This window comes from Benincasa hispida, chromosome 6 (genome assembly GCF_027475165.1).
Source record: "Benincasa hispida cultivar pf3 chromosome 6, pf3_genome.v1.1, whole genome shotgun sequence".
NCBI lineage: Eukaryota > Viridiplantae > Streptophyta > Magnoliopsida > Cucurbitales > Cucurbitaceae > Benincasa > Benincasa hispida.
Window position 1 is genome coordinate 32,515,322 of NC_143483.1, and position 18,672 is coordinate 32,533,993.

The 18,672-nt window shown below is 34.0% G+C and overlaps 1 protein-coding gene across 9 annotated transcripts; it reads left to right on the plus strand.

Annotated features, from left to right (window-relative positions):
* The first annotated feature begins 2,249 nt into the window (after positions 1-2,249).
* LOC120079539 (uncharacterized) lies at positions 2,250-16,697 on the plus strand. 9 transcript variants are annotated; one of them, XR_005482257.2, is made up of 11 exons: positions 2,250-3,428; positions 5,351-5,442; positions 5,538-6,238; positions 12,725-12,795; positions 13,243-13,332; positions 13,428-13,622; positions 13,719-13,799; positions 15,458-15,584; positions 15,988-16,175; positions 16,264-16,321; positions 16,520-16,697. XR_005482257.2 is itself a non-coding variant. In XM_039033752.2 (10 exons), exons 1-9 carry the CDS (start codon positions 3,066-3,068, stop codon positions 16,128-16,130), a joined length of 1,863 nt encoding a protein of 620 aa, XP_038889680.1. In that variant the 5' UTR covers positions 2,255-3,065; the 3' UTR covers positions 16,131-16,175; positions 16,264-16,697. The 9 variants fall into 9 exon arrangements, 4 of the variants coding, with proteins under 4 accessions (XP_038889680.1, XP_038889681.1, XP_090170856.1 ...); XR_005482258.2 differs by having other exon boundaries at positions 2,373-3,428; positions 15,988-16,164; XM_039033752.2 differs by having other exon boundaries at positions 2,255-3,428; positions 16,264-16,697.
* Positions 16,698-18,672: the final 1,975 nt, after the last annotated feature.

The following is an 18,672-nucleotide window of genomic DNA, read 5'->3' on the forward strand; positions in this document are numbered from 1 at the left end:
CTATGTATTAAAAAAAAAAACTATAAATTTCACGTACATCACGGGTTAATTTCTAAAAAGTAACTATAATAAAAAGGAAAAGTGGTATAATTATTGATAGTAAATTACAAATTTAGTTTTTGTATTTTCAGGTTTATGTCTATTTGATCCTTAAACTTTAAAAAATGTCTAGTAAGTCGTTGAACTTTCAATTTTGTATCTAATAGGCTATTGAACTATAAAAATGTCTAATAAATCCCTCAACTTTCAATTTTATATCCTATCGATCCATGACAAAAGTTTTAAAAAATAAAACTAAGTGATCTAGTAGATAAAATTGCATTTTGTGACTAGACTATAAGATTTCAATTTTGCATTTATTGTATCCATAATTTATTTTAAAATTTTAAATAGGTCAAGGACCTATTAGACAACAAAAACAAATTAAAGGACCTATTAGTTAAAGACTTTTTAAAATATGTTAACTTATTGGACATATAATTCCAATTGAATACAAAACAAAAAGTTTTTGGAACTAAACTTTGATTGAACTTTATTGATATAAGATAGATGCTTAAAGCTTAAACATAGGGGTGAGCATCATGAATGAGAAAATTGAGCCAATCAATTAAAACTGATCAAACTAACTTCGATCGATTGATTTAATGGTATATGCCAGCTAGGGTTGGTAGGCAAGCTCAATCAACTAAACCGATCGATATTTGAAAAAAAGAAAAAGAACAAAGAGGCAAATACAAATATAATAATTCCATTAAAAATATTTATAAAAATCATACCATGAAAAAAATTTTACAATATAACAAAATTTAGATTTTACTTTCAAAGTCTAATAATGATAGACAATATAATTAATAGGAGTTTATTAGTGATAGATCATATTACAAAAAAAAAATATACAACAAATAGATTTTACAATATTTACAATTATTTAAATATATTATTATATATTTAATTATTATCTCTGAAACTACCCCCTAATCTATGTAAAAGAAGAAAAAAACAACATTGACGCTTCGATATTATATTGCTGCAATTATGTCATTAAATTGAGAAAGACCATTTGGGTTTTTACTCTTCCCAATACAAATTAGGATTATTATTGAAAAAGAAATTTCTTTTTTCTTTCCACTTTTCAATCTGCAAATTATGATTACTATTTTTTTTAAAAACTATTTTTTCTCTCTCATCTTTTCCACTCTCCCTCCTCTCCCAATGTTTCTAGATTCTTCTTCTTCTTCTTTTTTTTTTCTTTTTATCTTCCCATTTTCAAATTCTCTCATCATTTTCTTCTTCTTTCTTTCTCCTCTCATTTTCTCTGTCTTCTAATTTTCTTTCTCCTTTTCTTTCTTTTTCTACTTCAATATTTTTTTTTTCTGTTCAGTTTCTTTTTTTTCCCCTGACTATTCGTGTGATCGATCAATCAGTATTTTCACAAGTCCAAAATCGATGGTCGGAAAATCGACAAGTTATATATATATATATATATATATATATATATATATATATATATATATATATATATATAGTCACATTATCTAAGTGCTATTATGACATCCACAATTAATACTCATCAATATCAAAATAAATATTCATATATTTATTGATGTACAATTTTTGTCATCCAAGAAACCATGAAGACCATTTAACTTTGCTATTTGCTACATTCTTCTATTCTTTCGAAGTTGTAATATTGCCTTAAAAATGGCACTGGAGTAAAATTTCTTTACAGATTCACCTAGAAAATGGAATATGGAATGATGTTTAAGGTCACCTATGATAAGTGGTTTTATTATTCCAAAAGTTGCAATGTCATCCTTAATATTGTATAAACATTTCAAAACTACGATTGAAGTAGAAATGCTTTAGAATTGTGAATAGAACTTGGAGTCTAGAATGGAAATTTAGACCACCACCTAATCTTGGTCATTGTCCTATCATTCTAGGTATAAACTCGATTAAATAAATTTTACTCAAAGGATCGTTCCAAAAATATGTATGAATTTTTACTCAAAGAACAGTTTCAAAAACATTTATGAAATGTCAAATAATATTGTAACTTTCAAAAGACGAAATTTGGAGGAACCACCAACCTTTAAAATTATAATCAATACTAGGCTTATCTAGTGAGATTTGATTAAATCATCCCAACCTTTAAAATCACACCAACTAAATTAAAACCAAAACTCAATGGCAGAATGAATTGAACTTTTCTTGTTATACATGATATATTTCAAAATAAGAGAGCTTGAAAGGTAATCAAATACAAATGTTTGTGTGCCAACAACTGTATGAATTCAAACATTCACATTATTGAAATGAACAACAATTTAGACCATTATTGAAATTTCTATAGAGAGCGTAGCTTCGAATTTCAATTCAACCAACAGTTTTGTTGTTGTTTGGCTTTGAATTGAAGAAAAAATTTGACTGTTCTACAGACAGAATCAAAAAGGGAAAAATGTAACTCAGAAAGCTTCTCTTTTTGTCTCTCTCTTTCCCATTCTTTTCTTCAGTTGCTCATCAACAACTACGACCCACAAACTACAAAAGAATTCAGAATCAAATGGCAGAAATAGGGTAGAAAGAAATTATAAAAGGTAACCCAATTCCGTTACGATTTCTCAAGAATCCCCATTAGGCCGCCACCATTTTGTTCTTTCTTTTCTCTTTCATTGGCCTCTCACAGCTCATAGATTCTCACCCACGTTTGGTTAAAACAAGGAAAGGATCGTTAAGAATCTGGAGACCCCATACAAACTTTTTTGTTAGGTTTTTCTCGATTCACCCAATAACCCATTTCACTGGTTTAATCTTTGGTGAATTAGAGTTTTTCATCATGCATGTTTGATGGGGTTTTTAGTTTCCTCCATTGTTATCACTGTTCATGATAAACTACCCAAATTCAGAAGTTATCAGTAGTTAGAATTGGACAATTCTGGCACAAAGATCGAGAATTAAAGTTACGAAACCTTCAGAAGAACAGGACAGGTCTTCTTGTAAACCCCACATCCCATTTCAGCTTCTCGAGGTTTTTCAATTTCTGGGTTGTTTGTAAAGGATTGCGAATGTCATGTCCAAGCAATAGCTTCCGCTACAATGGCAGCCTCTGTGCATGCCCACCAGGCCAGCTTCTTAATCGAACCAACAACAGTTGTGTTCTCTTCAGCCGCACTTCCGCCATTACTACAGGGCGGCTCCAGACCTATGCTGTTAGTTTCCCTGAGACCATATTCTCCTTTGATTCCATCAGGAAGATCACACAGTCTCAGGCTGTGTTTCTGGAGGCCACTCTCGTCATGCTGCTTTCTTGGCTTTTCTTCTGCATATTCCTTAGATTTATGAAGCTTGGGGATGGCAGAAATATCTGGTTCAGGATGAGATGGTGGGTTAGCAGATTGGATGTTTGCTTTGCTTCAAGACATTGGCTGGTTAGTTCTCTTAGCTCTATAGCTTAGAATTTCACGCTTAATGATGGAATATATATATATATATTATTTTTCTGACCTTTTCAAGGAAGTTAACGACTCTTCTATTCATATTGGAATGGAATCCTCGTTTTGCTTTGGTTACGTAATGGCTTTAATTATAGCGGTTTTGTTTACACTTTAATCTTTTCCACTGTGCATTATGCTAGATGTTCCCCTGTATTAACCGTTTCAATTTTTAGATAAGAGATAGAATTTGGAATTCAAACAATTCTGGCACATACATTTATGGTTTTTGGTTTGCAAAGTATAAGTTGTGAACTTCTTTGGTTAACCGACATTAATGTACGTTACTAAATTTGATGAAGTTCGTAGACGTTCATGAATTTAGTTATGCAGTTGTTCAATTCCTCAAGATGCAATGTTCAGGATATGAAATGCAAACTTAACTGGATAAAGCTTCAGCAATCTATGTCTGACCATCCAAGCTAAACAGACCGACAATCAAACACTATGGATGATGATCAAGATATGTATGGATTTTAAAAGCACAAAAGGGAGCCTTGGGAGTTTACGAAAAAGAACTCCAATTTGTATGGATGAGAAAAGGAAGAATGATAAGAAAATATCTCTTGGATACTACTGGTTTGAAGCTATAAAAATTGTTAGATACAGAAAATCATTAGAAGTGTCTGGAAGTCCTCTTATTCTCCCAAAATTGGTCGTGATAGCATTTTTCCAATAAGTTCTGGTTTCTTCTTTAATTTAAGGCCAGAAAAGTTAGAGGAAATCTTTAAGTGATTGGGGGATAAAGGTAAGTAAAGAGAGAATTTAGAGAAAATAAGAACCTTTTATTGAAATTTCACAAGTACGTGCTCCTCTTTTCTCGTTTAAGGCAAACACTAAAAAAATGCTTCAATGTTGAATGGAATCTGTTGAACAAATTATTTTACAGCATTGTAGATGACAGCAATTTAGGAAGAGATGGTTCTGCTTTTCCACATGATTTCTACCCAAAATGCACCAATCTGGAGAAAGCAGGGGACTTAAAAGAATTTTCTCTGTACCTTAACATTTGTTAAATTTTCTTTATTCAAAGGTTTGAAAAAAAATATTTTGACCTCTAGAATTTTTCTCTTCCAAACGATGTTTCAACTCCTAGTAGTAGTAGTAGGCAGGGTGAAAAAATCTGTGGGGGAGGTGTTCAAAAAGGGATTTGACAGAAATCTCCTCTTTTGTTCCATCGATTTTCTATCAAGATTTCAAGTCCATACGTCATTTTGCTGAAATAGGAGAAGGAAGGTCCAGCTAGTAAACTCTACCATCTCTTCACTTTTTAGATTTCTCGTGAGATGAAGATGCCAAGTACTCATCTCTTTAATTTGTAACTCCATAATATCAATGAAATTGTCTCTTTTAAAAAGGAAAGAAAAGAGATCCAACTCATCCAAAGTTGACCAGAGTCCTTTCAGTACCACGTCAAGAAAATTCTTCCCTTCAAACATCAACTTAAATAATTGTGCTTTTAGTTTCTCTTTTGAACTGCTGTCTGTAGTAGCTGTCTGTTCTTTTGAACTGCTGCTGATATAGTAGCTGTTCCCAAAGAGATTTTTAGGGAGGTCATTCTGGTGGGAGAATTAGAAGTCACTAGGCTGGCCATCCAAGTTTCTAAAGATGCTCATGCCACTTTGATTAGATTTAATTGTAACCCCGATTTATGGGTCTTCTTGAATATCAATTCTGTTTCTTTTTCCTTTCATTTGTGATTGTCAGCAGCGCAGAACCTGTTACCTGAAGTTTTGTTTTTGGTCATGCACACTAATTAAGGGAAATTATCATTTCTGGTTTTTAGAAAATTCCAATTCATAAATGTTCTTTCTTTTGTTCTTCCTATTAATTAGCTTGCAATCTTATCTGTGTTGAAGGATGACCAAAAGGTAGTCAGGAAACGTAAAACTGAACTTGGTGGAACATTCTCAATAGCAAGTTGGATACTTTTCATTGGCCTGTTTGCTGCGTATGTACTAATTTATTTATTCTTTCATCTGGACTGTCACATAATTAATTCTTATGTTGGTTTCATATTGACTTGGTCTTTCAGTGCTTTCTCAGGTTGCTTTACCAAATCATATCTAAGAGAAGCATTGAAGTGCATAATGTGAAAGCAGCAAATGCACCAGACTTGATTTCCTTTGTGAATGACATTGAATTTAATATAACCACAGTCTCTACTATGAGTTGTGCAAATATTCGTGGTCTTGATACTATCGTGTTTGGAAATCCTGGTTTTCTGGAACAGAAAGTAATGTCTCTGTCAAATTTTGCAAACTTCTCCTGTCAAAACAGGAGTGAAGGGCCAACTATAAGTGTGAAGTGTGAAAGATGCCGTTTCATTCAGGATGATATTTATATCTCATGGCAGTTTGTTGATCTTCCAAATAATCCTGCAAGTGCTGTTGGATTTGAGTTTAACATATCTGCTAAGGATCATGTTCAAAAGAATCAGGAAAGTTTTGTTAGTGGAACATTGAAAAATCGAAGCAATTTTGATGATACACCAGTTACATTCAGAGGGAAGAATGCAAATATAGTGCAGTTTAACCTATTTCCAAGAATATACAGTAATAAACAGGATTCCAAGCTCATGCAGCCTTTATTTCATGAGTTTGTTTCAGGTTCATCATTTCAAAATACCAATGAGCTCCAATTATCCCTTGAAAATCCAAATGATGGACTACTCAACATCACCTTGTACATCAATCTTCTCTCTTCGTACATCGTTGAGGTACAGAGTCAAAATATTTTGGGCCCTGGTAAGTGTTTTGCTTCATTGCCATGTATAAACCTTTATGTAAGTTTGCACAAACAAGCTGAATTCTTTGAATCGTTTTTTTTTTTTAAATGAGAAACAGTCAGAAAATTTTCATTTATAGTATGACATTACAAAATGGCAAATTTCTGTGAGAGATTACGTAATAGTATTCCACTATGTAGCAAGAGATGTACGACTGTAATCACAAAAAGATGGGGTGAGTTTACACCAAGTGAGAGCAGTATACAAAAGATGATAAAAAAAAGCGAGTGGAATTCATCTCTCTATCTTCAAAGACCCGATTGTTTTGTTCATTCCAAATGAGCCATAAATATGCTTTGATAGTGAAGGTCCACAAGATCTCCCTCTCTGCTTTTAATGGGTAGCCAATAAGAAGCACATTCAATAAAGTGAGAGGGTCATTTGGGAACACTATATGGTAGTTGAAGCATCATAGAATTCTCTCCCAAAATGATTAAGCAAAGTCGCAAAAGATCAATAGATTCATAATGGATTCACTATTTTGATGGCAAAGAACACACCGATTAGGACCTGATGAAATCAGGGCTTTTTGATGAGAACATCTGCAGTATATATGCTACTACCATGACTGACTTCACATAGGAAGAACCAAACCTTTTTTGGGATGGGACTTTTCCAAATATTCTTGTAAAGAGAAGCATTCTGATTGTGTCCTCTAGAGGCCATGTGTAGAGTGATTGACTTTGATGAAAACTGATCAGATTTATCAAGAATCCATCTCCAAGTATCATTCGTTGTAGGGTTGATTGGGGGCAAGAGCATTCCACAATCTCGGTTTTTGTTAGGTTATGTCTCATTCCAAGGTCCCATGCTTGATGGTCATGGTTCTAGCATTGAGCAAAGGAAAGGCCTCTTTGTGGTCGGATAGAGCAAAAAGCCTCGGGAAAGCATCTTTAAGGGGGGTGGTTCCTACCCAATGGTCTTTCCATAATAAAGTATTGCGACCATTGCCAATCACATGAACAATGTTATCGAGGATGAGGTCACTCATCTTAGCTATGTGTACCTAAGGTCCTTTGAATCTTTTGAGCCTATTTTGTGGTTGTAATGGTAAACAATACTTTGTATCAATAAAGAGTCTCCAAAGGGCATTCTTCTCGGTTTGATATCTTCAAGTCCATTTTGCTAATAGGCCATTATTTCGTTTTTTCAAATCAATCAAGCCAAGGCCCCCCTCTTTAGTGGGAAGTTGAACAATTTCCCATCTAATTGAATGGATATTTCTATTATCTTTTTGCCCGTTCCACTAAAGTTTCTCGATTCAATCAATAGCCTTGGATGAAATCTTGAAGATAGACAAGTAATATGTAGGGAGGTTGCTAAGAGTGGCTTGTATCAAAGTAAGCCGGCCTCCTTTGGTGACATGAGTGTCATTCCAACTATTAAGATGTCTTTCCACCTTTTGAATGATAGGCTCCCAAAAAGTAATAGATGATGGTTTCCCATGCAATGGTAATCCGAGGTATGTAGATGGCCAAGTGCCAACCTTGCAGCCATATGAAGCAGCCACTATACTAACCAAGGCGTTATCTAAGTGAATGCCTAAAATCCCATATTTGGCATGGTTGATGCGATGACGGGAGGCTTGCTCAAATGATCCAATAATCTTAAATAAATTTGCCAATTTTTCATCATTGTAGGATGAAAAGAGAATTGTATCATCAGCAAATTGCAAATGGTTGATGTTGAGCCCATAACTTCTAATCGTAAAGCCCTCAATGTGGTCAGCGATCATCCCATTGGTGAGCATTCTATTGAGATGATCAACCACCCAGGTGAATAGGAAAGGGGAGATGGGGTCTCCCTGACGGAGGCCACGAGATGCTTTGATTTTACCTCTAGGTCTACCATTGATAATAATGGAGAAGTTTGTAGAAGAAATACAACCCCTAATCCATCTTCTTCAGATATTACTGAAGCCTTTTGCAGCGAATATTTTGTCAAGGAACCCCAATCAACCATGTTAAAAGCTTTCTCAACATCCAACTTTATCACCAAGCCTTTGGTTTTGTTTTTGATGTGGTGATCAATCAATTCATTTGCAATCAAGGAAGCATCAATAATCTGTTGATCAACCACAAAGGCAAATTGATTTTTGGTGATGGTGTTTGGTAGGACTTTCTTTATCTTTCGGATAAGACCCTTGCAATAATTTTGTAAAGGCATGTGGTGAGATTGATCGGTCTGTAGTCCCCAACCTTTTTGGCATCAACTTTCTTAGCAATCAGACATATATACGTCTCATTGAGGTTAGCATTGATAATAGCTTTCTCAAAAAAATCGAAACACTCTTTTTGATATCATCCTTAAGGATGTTCCAATACTTTTTGAAGAACTCTGAAGTATAACCGTCAGGGCCCGGGGATTTATGAGTTCCCAAATCAGAAACTACATTTTCAATGAATGGGGCTTCCAAGGCATAAGATTGCTCCGATGAGATAGGGTCGCAATTGTCAATGGGAGGAAGATCTCTGCTGCCAATCTCTTTTGTGTATAGATCATGGTAGAATTCAAGAAACTAAGCCTCACTCTCATTGTCATCAAGCAAGCTTTGCCCCTGTTTAGAAAGAATCTCAACAATCGTGTTCTTTCTTTTTCTGTAGGACATAAATCCGTGAAAAAGTCTACTATTATCGACCCCCTCCTTGATCCATTTAATTTTACATTTTTTTCATCCAACTAATTTCCTCCGAGAAAGATAGATCAATGAGTTCGGCTTTAATAGAAGTCCTTCGGAGTTGTGCAGCTTGGTCGAAACCATATGCCTCTTCATAATCATCCAGCCTGCTTAATTCGGTCACCAGATCTGTTTTTTTGGTTTGTGAGCAACCAAATGTGTCTCTGTTCCATATTTTTAGTATTTGCTTGAGATTTTTCAGCTTTTGAATAAAGCCATGGCCAGCCTAACCATTTATACCGTTTGCCACCAACTGGAGAGCAGATTGGTAAAGGAATGTTGTTCCATCCACATATTTTCAAATTTGAAGTTACCAGGACCCCATCTCTGCCAAGAGTCAAGTGGATCAAATAGTGGTCAGATGTTGGTCGAGGACGGTGTTTGACAATGCCACTAGTGAACTTATCAATGCACAAGCCCGAAATGAGAAATCGATCAATTAACGTCATCACTGGTGACAATCTAAAATTGGACCATGTATACTTGCCATTTGATAGGGGAGGACCTATGAGATCGCCACCAGTGATGACGTTAATAATCTCATAGCCACTAGTGATGATGTTAATAATCTTAGTGAGATCACCAATATGGTAAGACATAAACATTTTTCTTGAGGTTATTATTGTTATTAGCTCATAGGTCTTTAGATCTCCCAATGAGCTCTTGAATAAGCTTGTTATTCCTCTTTTTCCACTTATTTATGAAGAATGAATACTTTAGTTTAGGTAACATATCCATGTCTTATTCTGGACAGCAATCAAGGCTCTAGGCACTAACAAAACTCCGGGCCCGATGGTTACACATCAAAATTCTTTAAAAAATCATGGAACACTCTAAAAACTGATTTAATTAGAGTGTTCCAAGATTTTTTTGAGAATGGAATCATCAATGCCAACGTGAATGAAACTTATATTTGCCTAATCCCTAAGAAAGTTGATGCCAAGAAGGTGGGAGATTATCGACCTATCAGCCTCACTATGGGCGTATACAAGATTATTGCTCGGGTTCTATCAAATCGCTTAAAAAAAGTCCTTCCATCTACTATCATGATCCACCAATCGGCCTTTGTGGAAGGTAGGCAAATTCTAGATGTTTCATTGATTGCTAACGAAATCATCGAAGAATGGCATGCAAAGGAAATAAAAGGGGTGGCCATCAAGCCAGACATTGAGAAAGCTTTTGACAAGGTGGATTGGGATTTCCTTGATGAATTGTTAATTGCAAAGGGTTTTGGCACAAGATGGAGACAATAGATCAAAGGTTGCATATCTACCACAAACTTCTCCATCATTAAAAATGGCAAACCTAGGGAGAAATTTAAAGCAATTAGGGGCCTTAGACAAGGTGACTCATTATCCCCCTTTTTGTTCATTATCACCATGGATAGCCTTAGCAGAATCCTCACTTTGGCGGATACAAAAGGTTTTATTAGCGGATACACTATCCCAAACTCGCCTCACAACATCAATCACCTCCTTTTTGCTGATGACACTCTAATTTTCTCCATCAGCAATGAGAGGATGATCCAAAACCTCTTCAATTTAATCACTCTTTTTTAATATGCTTCCGATCTCAACATCAATTGGCAAAAATCTGAATTTCAGGGCATCAATTGCAAGGATGATTGGGTGGTCTCTATTGCCAATAGATTTGATTGTAAGGTTGGGATATGGCCTACCATATATTTAGGTCCGCCCCTTTATGGAAAACCAACCACAGTTACCTTTTGGCAGCCAATTTTAGACAAAATTAACAAGAGACTTCATTCTTGGCAACACAATTTCCTTTCAAAAGGAGGCAGACTGACCCTTCTGAAAGCAACCCTATCTAATCTACCTGTCTACTACTTATCCCTCTACCGCGCCCCTGTGAAAATCATTGATGCCATTGACAGATGTTTTAGAAACTTTCTTTGGTTGGGTCACAGGGATAGCAAATTATCTCATTTATTAAAATGGGACAAAATGAAGAAATCACTGGATGAAGGAGGAGTATTGGGGATCACTGATGTAAAACAACAAAACAAAGCGCTCCTTGCCAAATGGATTTGGCGTTTTCATACGGAAAAAGAGGCCCTTTTGAGGATGCTTATCAAAGCCAAATATGGATCACACCATTTTGATCTCAAGGCTGCAGAACACAAAAGAATATCAACCAAAAGCCCTTGGAAATACATCCTACAACAAACGGACCTTATCTATGGAAATATACAGTGTGAGATTGGCGATGGTTCCTCCATTGCATTTTGGACAGACTATTGGCTTGCTGGTTCAGCCCTCAATTAGACCTTTCCTAGGCTCTATCGGCTATCTACCACAAAAAATATTTCAGTTAAGGAGGCTTGGAATGCTACAACTTGTTCTTGGTCCTTAAACTTTAGAAGAAATCTTAAAGATGAGATTGAAGAATGGGCTGCTCTTACTCAACTTATCCCAAATCTAAACCTTACTAATAGAAAGGACCAATGGATATGGAAGCTTGGCCACACGGGTTTCATTACAAAGTCTCTATACTCTTCCCTCATATCCAACCCACTCTCACCATCGACTGGCCTTTTCAGGAAATTATGGAACTGTCCCTGCCCAAAGAGAGTAAAATTCCTCCTATGGGAAATCACTAACTCTTGTCTAAACACTATGGACAGAAACGATGCCCTTGGATCCACCTATCTCCCTCTTGGTGCTGCCTCTGTCAAATGAACAATGAGGATGCCCAACATGTCTTCTTTGATTGCCCCTTCTCTAGAGGGATATGGATGGAAGTCTTTTCCGCTTTCAACTGGTCTGTGGTTCCTCCAAATGATTTGCAAAATTGGCTTCACCTACTGATCGGCTGGACTCCATTCAAAACTGACAAAGAATGCCTCTGGTTAAGCATCACTTGTGCTGTAATGTGGAAGATTTTGGATGAAAGAAATGCTAGAATCTTCCAAGACAAGGCTAAGACAGCAAAGGACCTTATTGATACCATCATACACAATGCTTTTTTTTGGTGCAAAGATTTACAGGCTATACACATTCACAATTTTTCTTTCCTTGTTGCAAATTAGAAACACCTTTTGCACTCCCTTTGAAAGGATCTTTTTGTACACCCTATGATTGGGGTCCTCATGTACCAATGGTTATCTTCGGATTTCTTTTAATCAATGAAATTGTTTCTTATCCAAAAGAAAAAAAAAACATATCCATGTCTTATACTCTGACATTTGTTGGGCATGTGTCAAGCATTTGATAGCATGGTAGATACCGTTGGATAGAGTTGTACAATTGAGATATGACATTTGTATCCAACATTTGATGTCTGACATTTTTAAGCATATTAAATAAATAAAGATAAATCATAATATATGACAAAATAATAGATTTTGAGAGTGAAATTCATCATACTTATTTCCAAAGTATACAAAGGCATAAACTATCACTGTAGATTTCCTCGATCAAAATTATATATGATTAGAAAAAGGTAGATTCTAGTAAATTTGTCATTCCTTGGGTCGTTGTCCTAGATTTTCAAAAAATAACAAGTCATTGTGTCTGTATCCTATTGTATCTTTGTGTCATACATGTGCCCATGCTTCTTTGCCTCTGGAAATGACTCTTTTATGTATGAATGTCAGATTCTCCTATCAATCTATTTGAATGTTAATGGTTAGCTTCTGTAAAAGATTAACCAGCATTCAATAGACCTTATCTAGTAACTAATGTTTATAATGGCAAATGACTAGCATTGTGATTGGTTGTACTATTTGTCTGTTTCTTTGTTATGCAGTTAGCTTCCTTGCAGATCTTGGTGGCCTATATTGCATTAGTGTTGGCATTTTCTTCTACCTTCTGGTGCAGGTAAGGCTTTTCCTCAAAAAGTGAAACTGAAGCTTGTAAATAATAATTAATACATTTTATGTTCTCAAACTTTTTATGCTATCATAATGTTCCTCTTCCAGTTTTGGATTTTGCAAGAACTAGTGTCAAATAGCACTGATTTATATATATATATATATATATATATATGTGTGCGTGCATATTTACCTAATAAATATATAACACCTGTTATAAGTTGTCATCATAGCATCAGACATTATTTCACAAGTGAGCTTGTTATTGATATTGATTTAATTTGAAATGAAAAGGAAATCATATGAGAAATGACCGATTGTTATGGGAGAGAAAATTAGCTCCCTTCCAGTTTCCCTCTCCCTAAAGCATAAATTGTGACAATGAAACCAAGTATTGCTTCTTTCTCCGAGATTGAGTAATTGTTTCACTTCACTAACTTGGGTTGTTTTATAGTTCGAGTACAGAATCAAAAAGCTCCGCAATGAAGACAGTGTTATGCGTAAAATTAGAAATCGAAGAAAAGCTCAAGAACATTGGAATAAGGTGTTTCTTCATCTCTCTCTCAAGTTATTATTGATTTCTGAAACTAAAGCTCTTGAACTATGATGGGTGCCAAACTGACTAATTTTATTTTCTAGTTGAGGAAATATGTAATGTATACATGGGGTTGCAGCGCACTGGATGATGTTTATAATGATCCATCAAAAACATCAAGTTGCCCCAACTGCATTGGTCAATCAAGTCATAAGAATGGATCATCGCGCAAGCGAAGGTTGAGTGGAAGTAGTACTGCTATCAGTTTTAACGTAGATGTGAACGGATCTACCAAGAAGGTAATGTTCTTGTAGTGATCTGATTTATTTTCTGAAATTGTCCCTTCAAGTTTCTATCTCTTCCAATTCCAAATTGATTGGACTTATCATATGCAGACTGCTAATCAAGATATGAAATCTCCGAAGGCAACAGCTGCTGACCAGGAAATGAGAATGATAGCAACCAAACAAGAGCTAGTGAGTTTCGCTGTCGCTTGGCATGAAAATTTTGACTAAGCAATTCTAATCAATCTGGTTCAAAAATTTCTTCATGTTTATAATTCCTTGATTTTTTTAGGTTACATGTTAAGTTACCACATTAATCTGAAAATCTTAAGCAGTGTCAAGTAAATCTAACTATCTAAGTTTATTCAACTCCTTACCACTCTTTCATATGTGGGGTTGGTAATTAGTTTCTACTTTCTAGTTGCTATAAGAAAAGTACAAACGCGGGCACAAAAAAAAAAAAAAAAAAAAATCCTAATGAACAAGAGAACTATAAAAATTATGAAAAATCATAAAAAATGGATAACTACACAAAAGTTAAGTGTGAATTCATAGGGAGGTTAAAAAATAAGCCACCTCTAAATCTTATCCTCCCATGGACTATCAACACTTGATAAATTCTTCTTTTCTCCTCTGACAATGTTTCACAAAAGAGTGGAGAGACTGGCTTATCACGATAGCTGGTCTTTATCTTGGAAGGAGGATCCAAACTAACCTCCCGCAATATTGCCTAACACCTTGATCTTGGAATCATCTGAGTTGGATTCTGTGGAATGTGGAGTTCACACCTTGATCTTGGAATCATAAAGATGCCAAATGTAAACAACACCCCCTAGCTACGCAAGGACAAAGCTACAGAGGATTATTTAATAACCATTATCAACTTGCATAATATTTTGCAATAATCATTGGGACTAATTTATTGATTACAAATTTAATTTTTGGTTAGAAATCAATCAAGAGAGAAGCCTTATTATTGAGAGAGAAAAGTTGAAAAACACATACAATCACAAACTAGTAATCAATTTCTTATGTGGAGTGAGGAGGTTGAACCTTTGATAGTACAAAGTTACATCAATTGAGCTAATGCTCATGTTGGCAATAAATTATTTATCAATTACAAATAAAACATTTCAACTTTTCTCTCTCAATAATGTTTTATTGTTATCAATTAATTGCTCATATGTGCAGTAAGTTTGACGCAATAAAGTCCTTTGTCCCTGTTTAAAATTGCACTGCATCAACAGAAGAAAAACTCTTTGATGATCAAGTTCTCTTTCTTAATTTGTGGATCCTTTTGGCTTGAGATGAATACGATTGTTCTAATCATTCCTATAACCTGCAGTCCCAGGATCAGAATCTACTTGATTACATGAAATAAATATTTTGACTTGATTCTCAAGTGTTGAAATTAGGTCTTCTTAGGGTGGAGAAAGACTCCTTACAAGTAGGGTAAAAAGGAAAAACAAAGACACTAAGAAATATTAAGGATTGATGAGAAAAACAAAGTCACAATGAATATTTTAAGTTTTAAGTATTGGTTAATAACATTTAGTGGTAAAAAGGAAAAACAAAGACACTAAGAAATATTAAATATTGATGAGAAAAACTAAGTCACAATGAATATTTTAAGTATTAAGTATTGGTTAATAATATTTAGTGGTAATATTTATGTTTTAGCACAAGTCCATGATTGATGAGAATACATTTTCTTCTTTTTCCATCATTTACATATCCTTCATGCTACTTAATATGACCACAATCCATCTGGCTGATGTACAACTTGCCAAGTTATTGGAATTTTAATGTTGAATCACTAATCATATCCCATGTCCATGTTCTCCCTCCAGCCTCTGCACCATCAAGTACTTGGTTCTACCTATGAGAAGCAACAAACCATTCCATTCAAGGGAGATTCTTCACAACCTTTAGATTTTTCTCATCCTGAAGATATTATTCCGCCACCACCCTCAATAGGTAATTATCGCCGATGTTTAAGAACAGTATCTGGTACTTCCACTCTTCCTCTGCATTGTCCACCATTTATATTTTTCTTGTCAAGGAACATAATGCTACCCTTGTGATAAGAAGAGAATGGATTGGATTAGTCTTGGAACATGTTTTTGTTAGGAACCAAGGTAGTATGGGCTGCCTTTGTTCCACATTGGTTAGAATGGGATAACCAATGTGGTACTTAAGTGGTTTGGCTCTCTCACCCCAATAGCTGGCTTTTGGGATGTGGTTCTCCAAAGTACTCAAGTACCTAACAGTTTTTCATTGCTATACTTAAATCGTGAAAATTGATCTTTTACTCCAGATTTGCGAATGATTTATGCTTGAATGACCATGCTCAGAGTTGTTTCTGGATTTCCTAATGCAGACTTTAAAGATAGTTCTGATATTGACATGTCTGATATCATGAAGAATATGAAAAGTTTGTATGAGTATAACGTATTTCTTAGAGAAAAGCTATTGTCAACTCAATCCGAAGTTCGTGCTTTAGCAACCAAGTCTGCACTGTAAACAAAGCGCTAAACATAGAGCACATGTATATCCAGTAAGCAAACGGTACACTTCTGATACTGTACTTCAGTAACCTCCATCAAGATTTCTCCCCATGATACTGATAAGTCTTTCTTTCAACGTCTCCTTGTAGAACTTTGCAACCAAGATGGTTTTCTGAGAGAGTTGAATCACAAACAATATCTTGAGAGGTTAGTCCATACGTGGTGAGGGAGAGCCATAATTGACTCCCAAAACAAAACAATGGAATCATATTTTGTTGACATATTTGTTATCTCTTCATCCATTCTGTTATCTTATAGTGTTTGATAGTATATCCCTAGTATGTAGGATTTACTGCTACCACTTTGTGGTGTAGTATTCTTGTTTATGTAGTTCGTTCTTTGCAGGCACTCAGATAACCGAGAGAGATCTTGCCGATGTACTTTACTCTGTTGTAATATTGTTGATATTGGTTTGTACCATGAGTAGAACATGTACTGATGAAAGAAAATCTGTTTCTGCATCTGGTGTTGTATTCTGCTCAATATTACATCTTGCATTATTGAGGACTTCAATTGCTTCCTACTTAAAGTTTTCACCTCTACTATACTAGTAATGGCATTAGTTGGTTGATTTTTGGGGACTCTATTATAAAAGAGAATGCACAAAAAAGGGTAGATTGAGTATTCTCACATCTAATTTAGATATATTGGATATTCTACTAAATATATATTATTTATATATATAAGGGGAAAAAGAAAGATAATGGATATTCATGCCCATGATCCCAAGATAAATGAAGAAACCTGCCATTTGTAAAAGAGAATATAAAGGGCTGTTTATGCATGTTTTCGAATTCTTTTAATTTGATATATTGTTGTTTTAACTATAAAAAATCAGTTAAAGAAACTTTTTTTTTAAAAAAAAAATATTCTGATTATGTTTGTCCATCTATCTCTCTCACAATAAAATTTGAGCCACAAATTTTGTTAACATATACATGTTCGTTAAGTTATATTCGCTTATGCTTTTGCTTTCATATTTATTAACTTAAAACTTTTATATATTTGAATGTATGCTTAGAAGGCATTATTAATTTGAATGTATGCTTAAAAAGCATTATTAATTGTATATGAAAGATTAAATTATTAAATTTGTGTTTGTTTAGTTTTTGAGTTTTATAAGTATTTAATAAATTTCGTGAGAGGAGTCTTTCATTGCTACTTTCAATTGTATTTCGAATAGGTTTTTGAACTTTTAAAAAAGTTAATAAATTTGAATATTACTTAAATTTGATGTTCAATAGATCTTTTAATTTTCAATTTTGCATTTATATAGTAATTAAGATGTATTCGACACCGTTTAGAATTTAAGGTTCTAAGTGTATATAAAATTCAATTTTATCTCCTTTAGACCAATTAAATTTAGTTTAAAGAAACATTTGGTCTCCAAACTTTTGTGAATGTAGAAATTTTGTTTAGAAATATTCCCTAAAAATTTAGTAAATAACAATTTAGTCTTCTACTTTATAATTTGCAATGATTTAATCATATCGTAAAAATTATTATTAAGATTTAATAGAAAATTTTTACACATGGATCTGGGATCAAATTTATTTATAAACAATAAAGATTGAGTCCTTGAATAATAAAAATTGACACTTATTTTTCATGAGATGTTCATGTTGTTAGAAATTTTAAAATATAAGGAATTGTTATTCATTAACGTTTATGGACTAAATCTTTACAAATTTAAAAAGACTAAATCATTACTAACTAAAGTTCAAAAGCTTAGGCCCCATTTGATAACCATTTGGTTTTTTGTTTTTGTTTTTGAAAATTAAGTCTATTTCATTCACATTTCTGACCATGTTTTGCATCTTTTTAAGTACAATTGTTGAATTCTTAGCTAAATTTCAAAAATAAAAACAATTTTTGAAAGCTACTTTTTTTAGTTCTCAAGTTTTGGCTTGGATTTTTAAACCATTGATGAAAAGTAAATAACAAAAGAAGAAATTTGGAAGTGGGAGTAGTGTCTATAGACTTAAATTTCAAAAATAAAATGATTACAAAACGAAGCCTAAATTGTTACTTCAATAAAAGTTCAAATACCAAAGTTGTTTTTGTAACTATTAATTTATAATTTTTTTAATATGTTAAAAATCTATTAGATACAAAACTAAAATTTTTAACCTAAATTCAAAGTTTCCAGTCGTAAAATTAAAAGTTAAAGACCTCTTTGATAGTTTTAAAAGTTAAAAAGTCTAAATGAACATTACTTCAAAGTTCAATAGTAAACTTATAATTTAAGTTAAGGTTGGTTGCATAAATAACAATCAAGCCTAAAATAATAAAAGATGTAGCACAAAAATAAATATATTAAAGATACGACTCAAAATTACCGTAAGATATCACTAATAGTAGCTATCAGTGATAGCCATATTGGTAGATGACTAAAAAGTCCCACCATTTCGTGCTTATTCTTCCGATTTTCTTAAATTGAAAGCTATCACTGATAGCAATTATCGGTAGCCACTGATAGCTACTATAAATTGTTATCA

Coding starts and splice junctions, on each gene's coding strand:
- LOC120079539 (XM_039033752.2), top strand. CDS start 3,066: ATGTCATGTCCAAGCAATAGCTTCCGCTACAATGGCAGCCTCTGTGCA. Junction 13,333..13,427: donor CTCAAGAACATTGGAATAAG/GTGTTTCTTCAT, acceptor TTTATTTTCTAG/TTGAGGAAATATGTAATGTA. Junction 13,800..15,457: donor TAGCAACCAAACAAGAGCTA/GTGAGTTTCGCT, acceptor TTCTCCCTCCAG/CCTCTGCACCATCAAGTACT.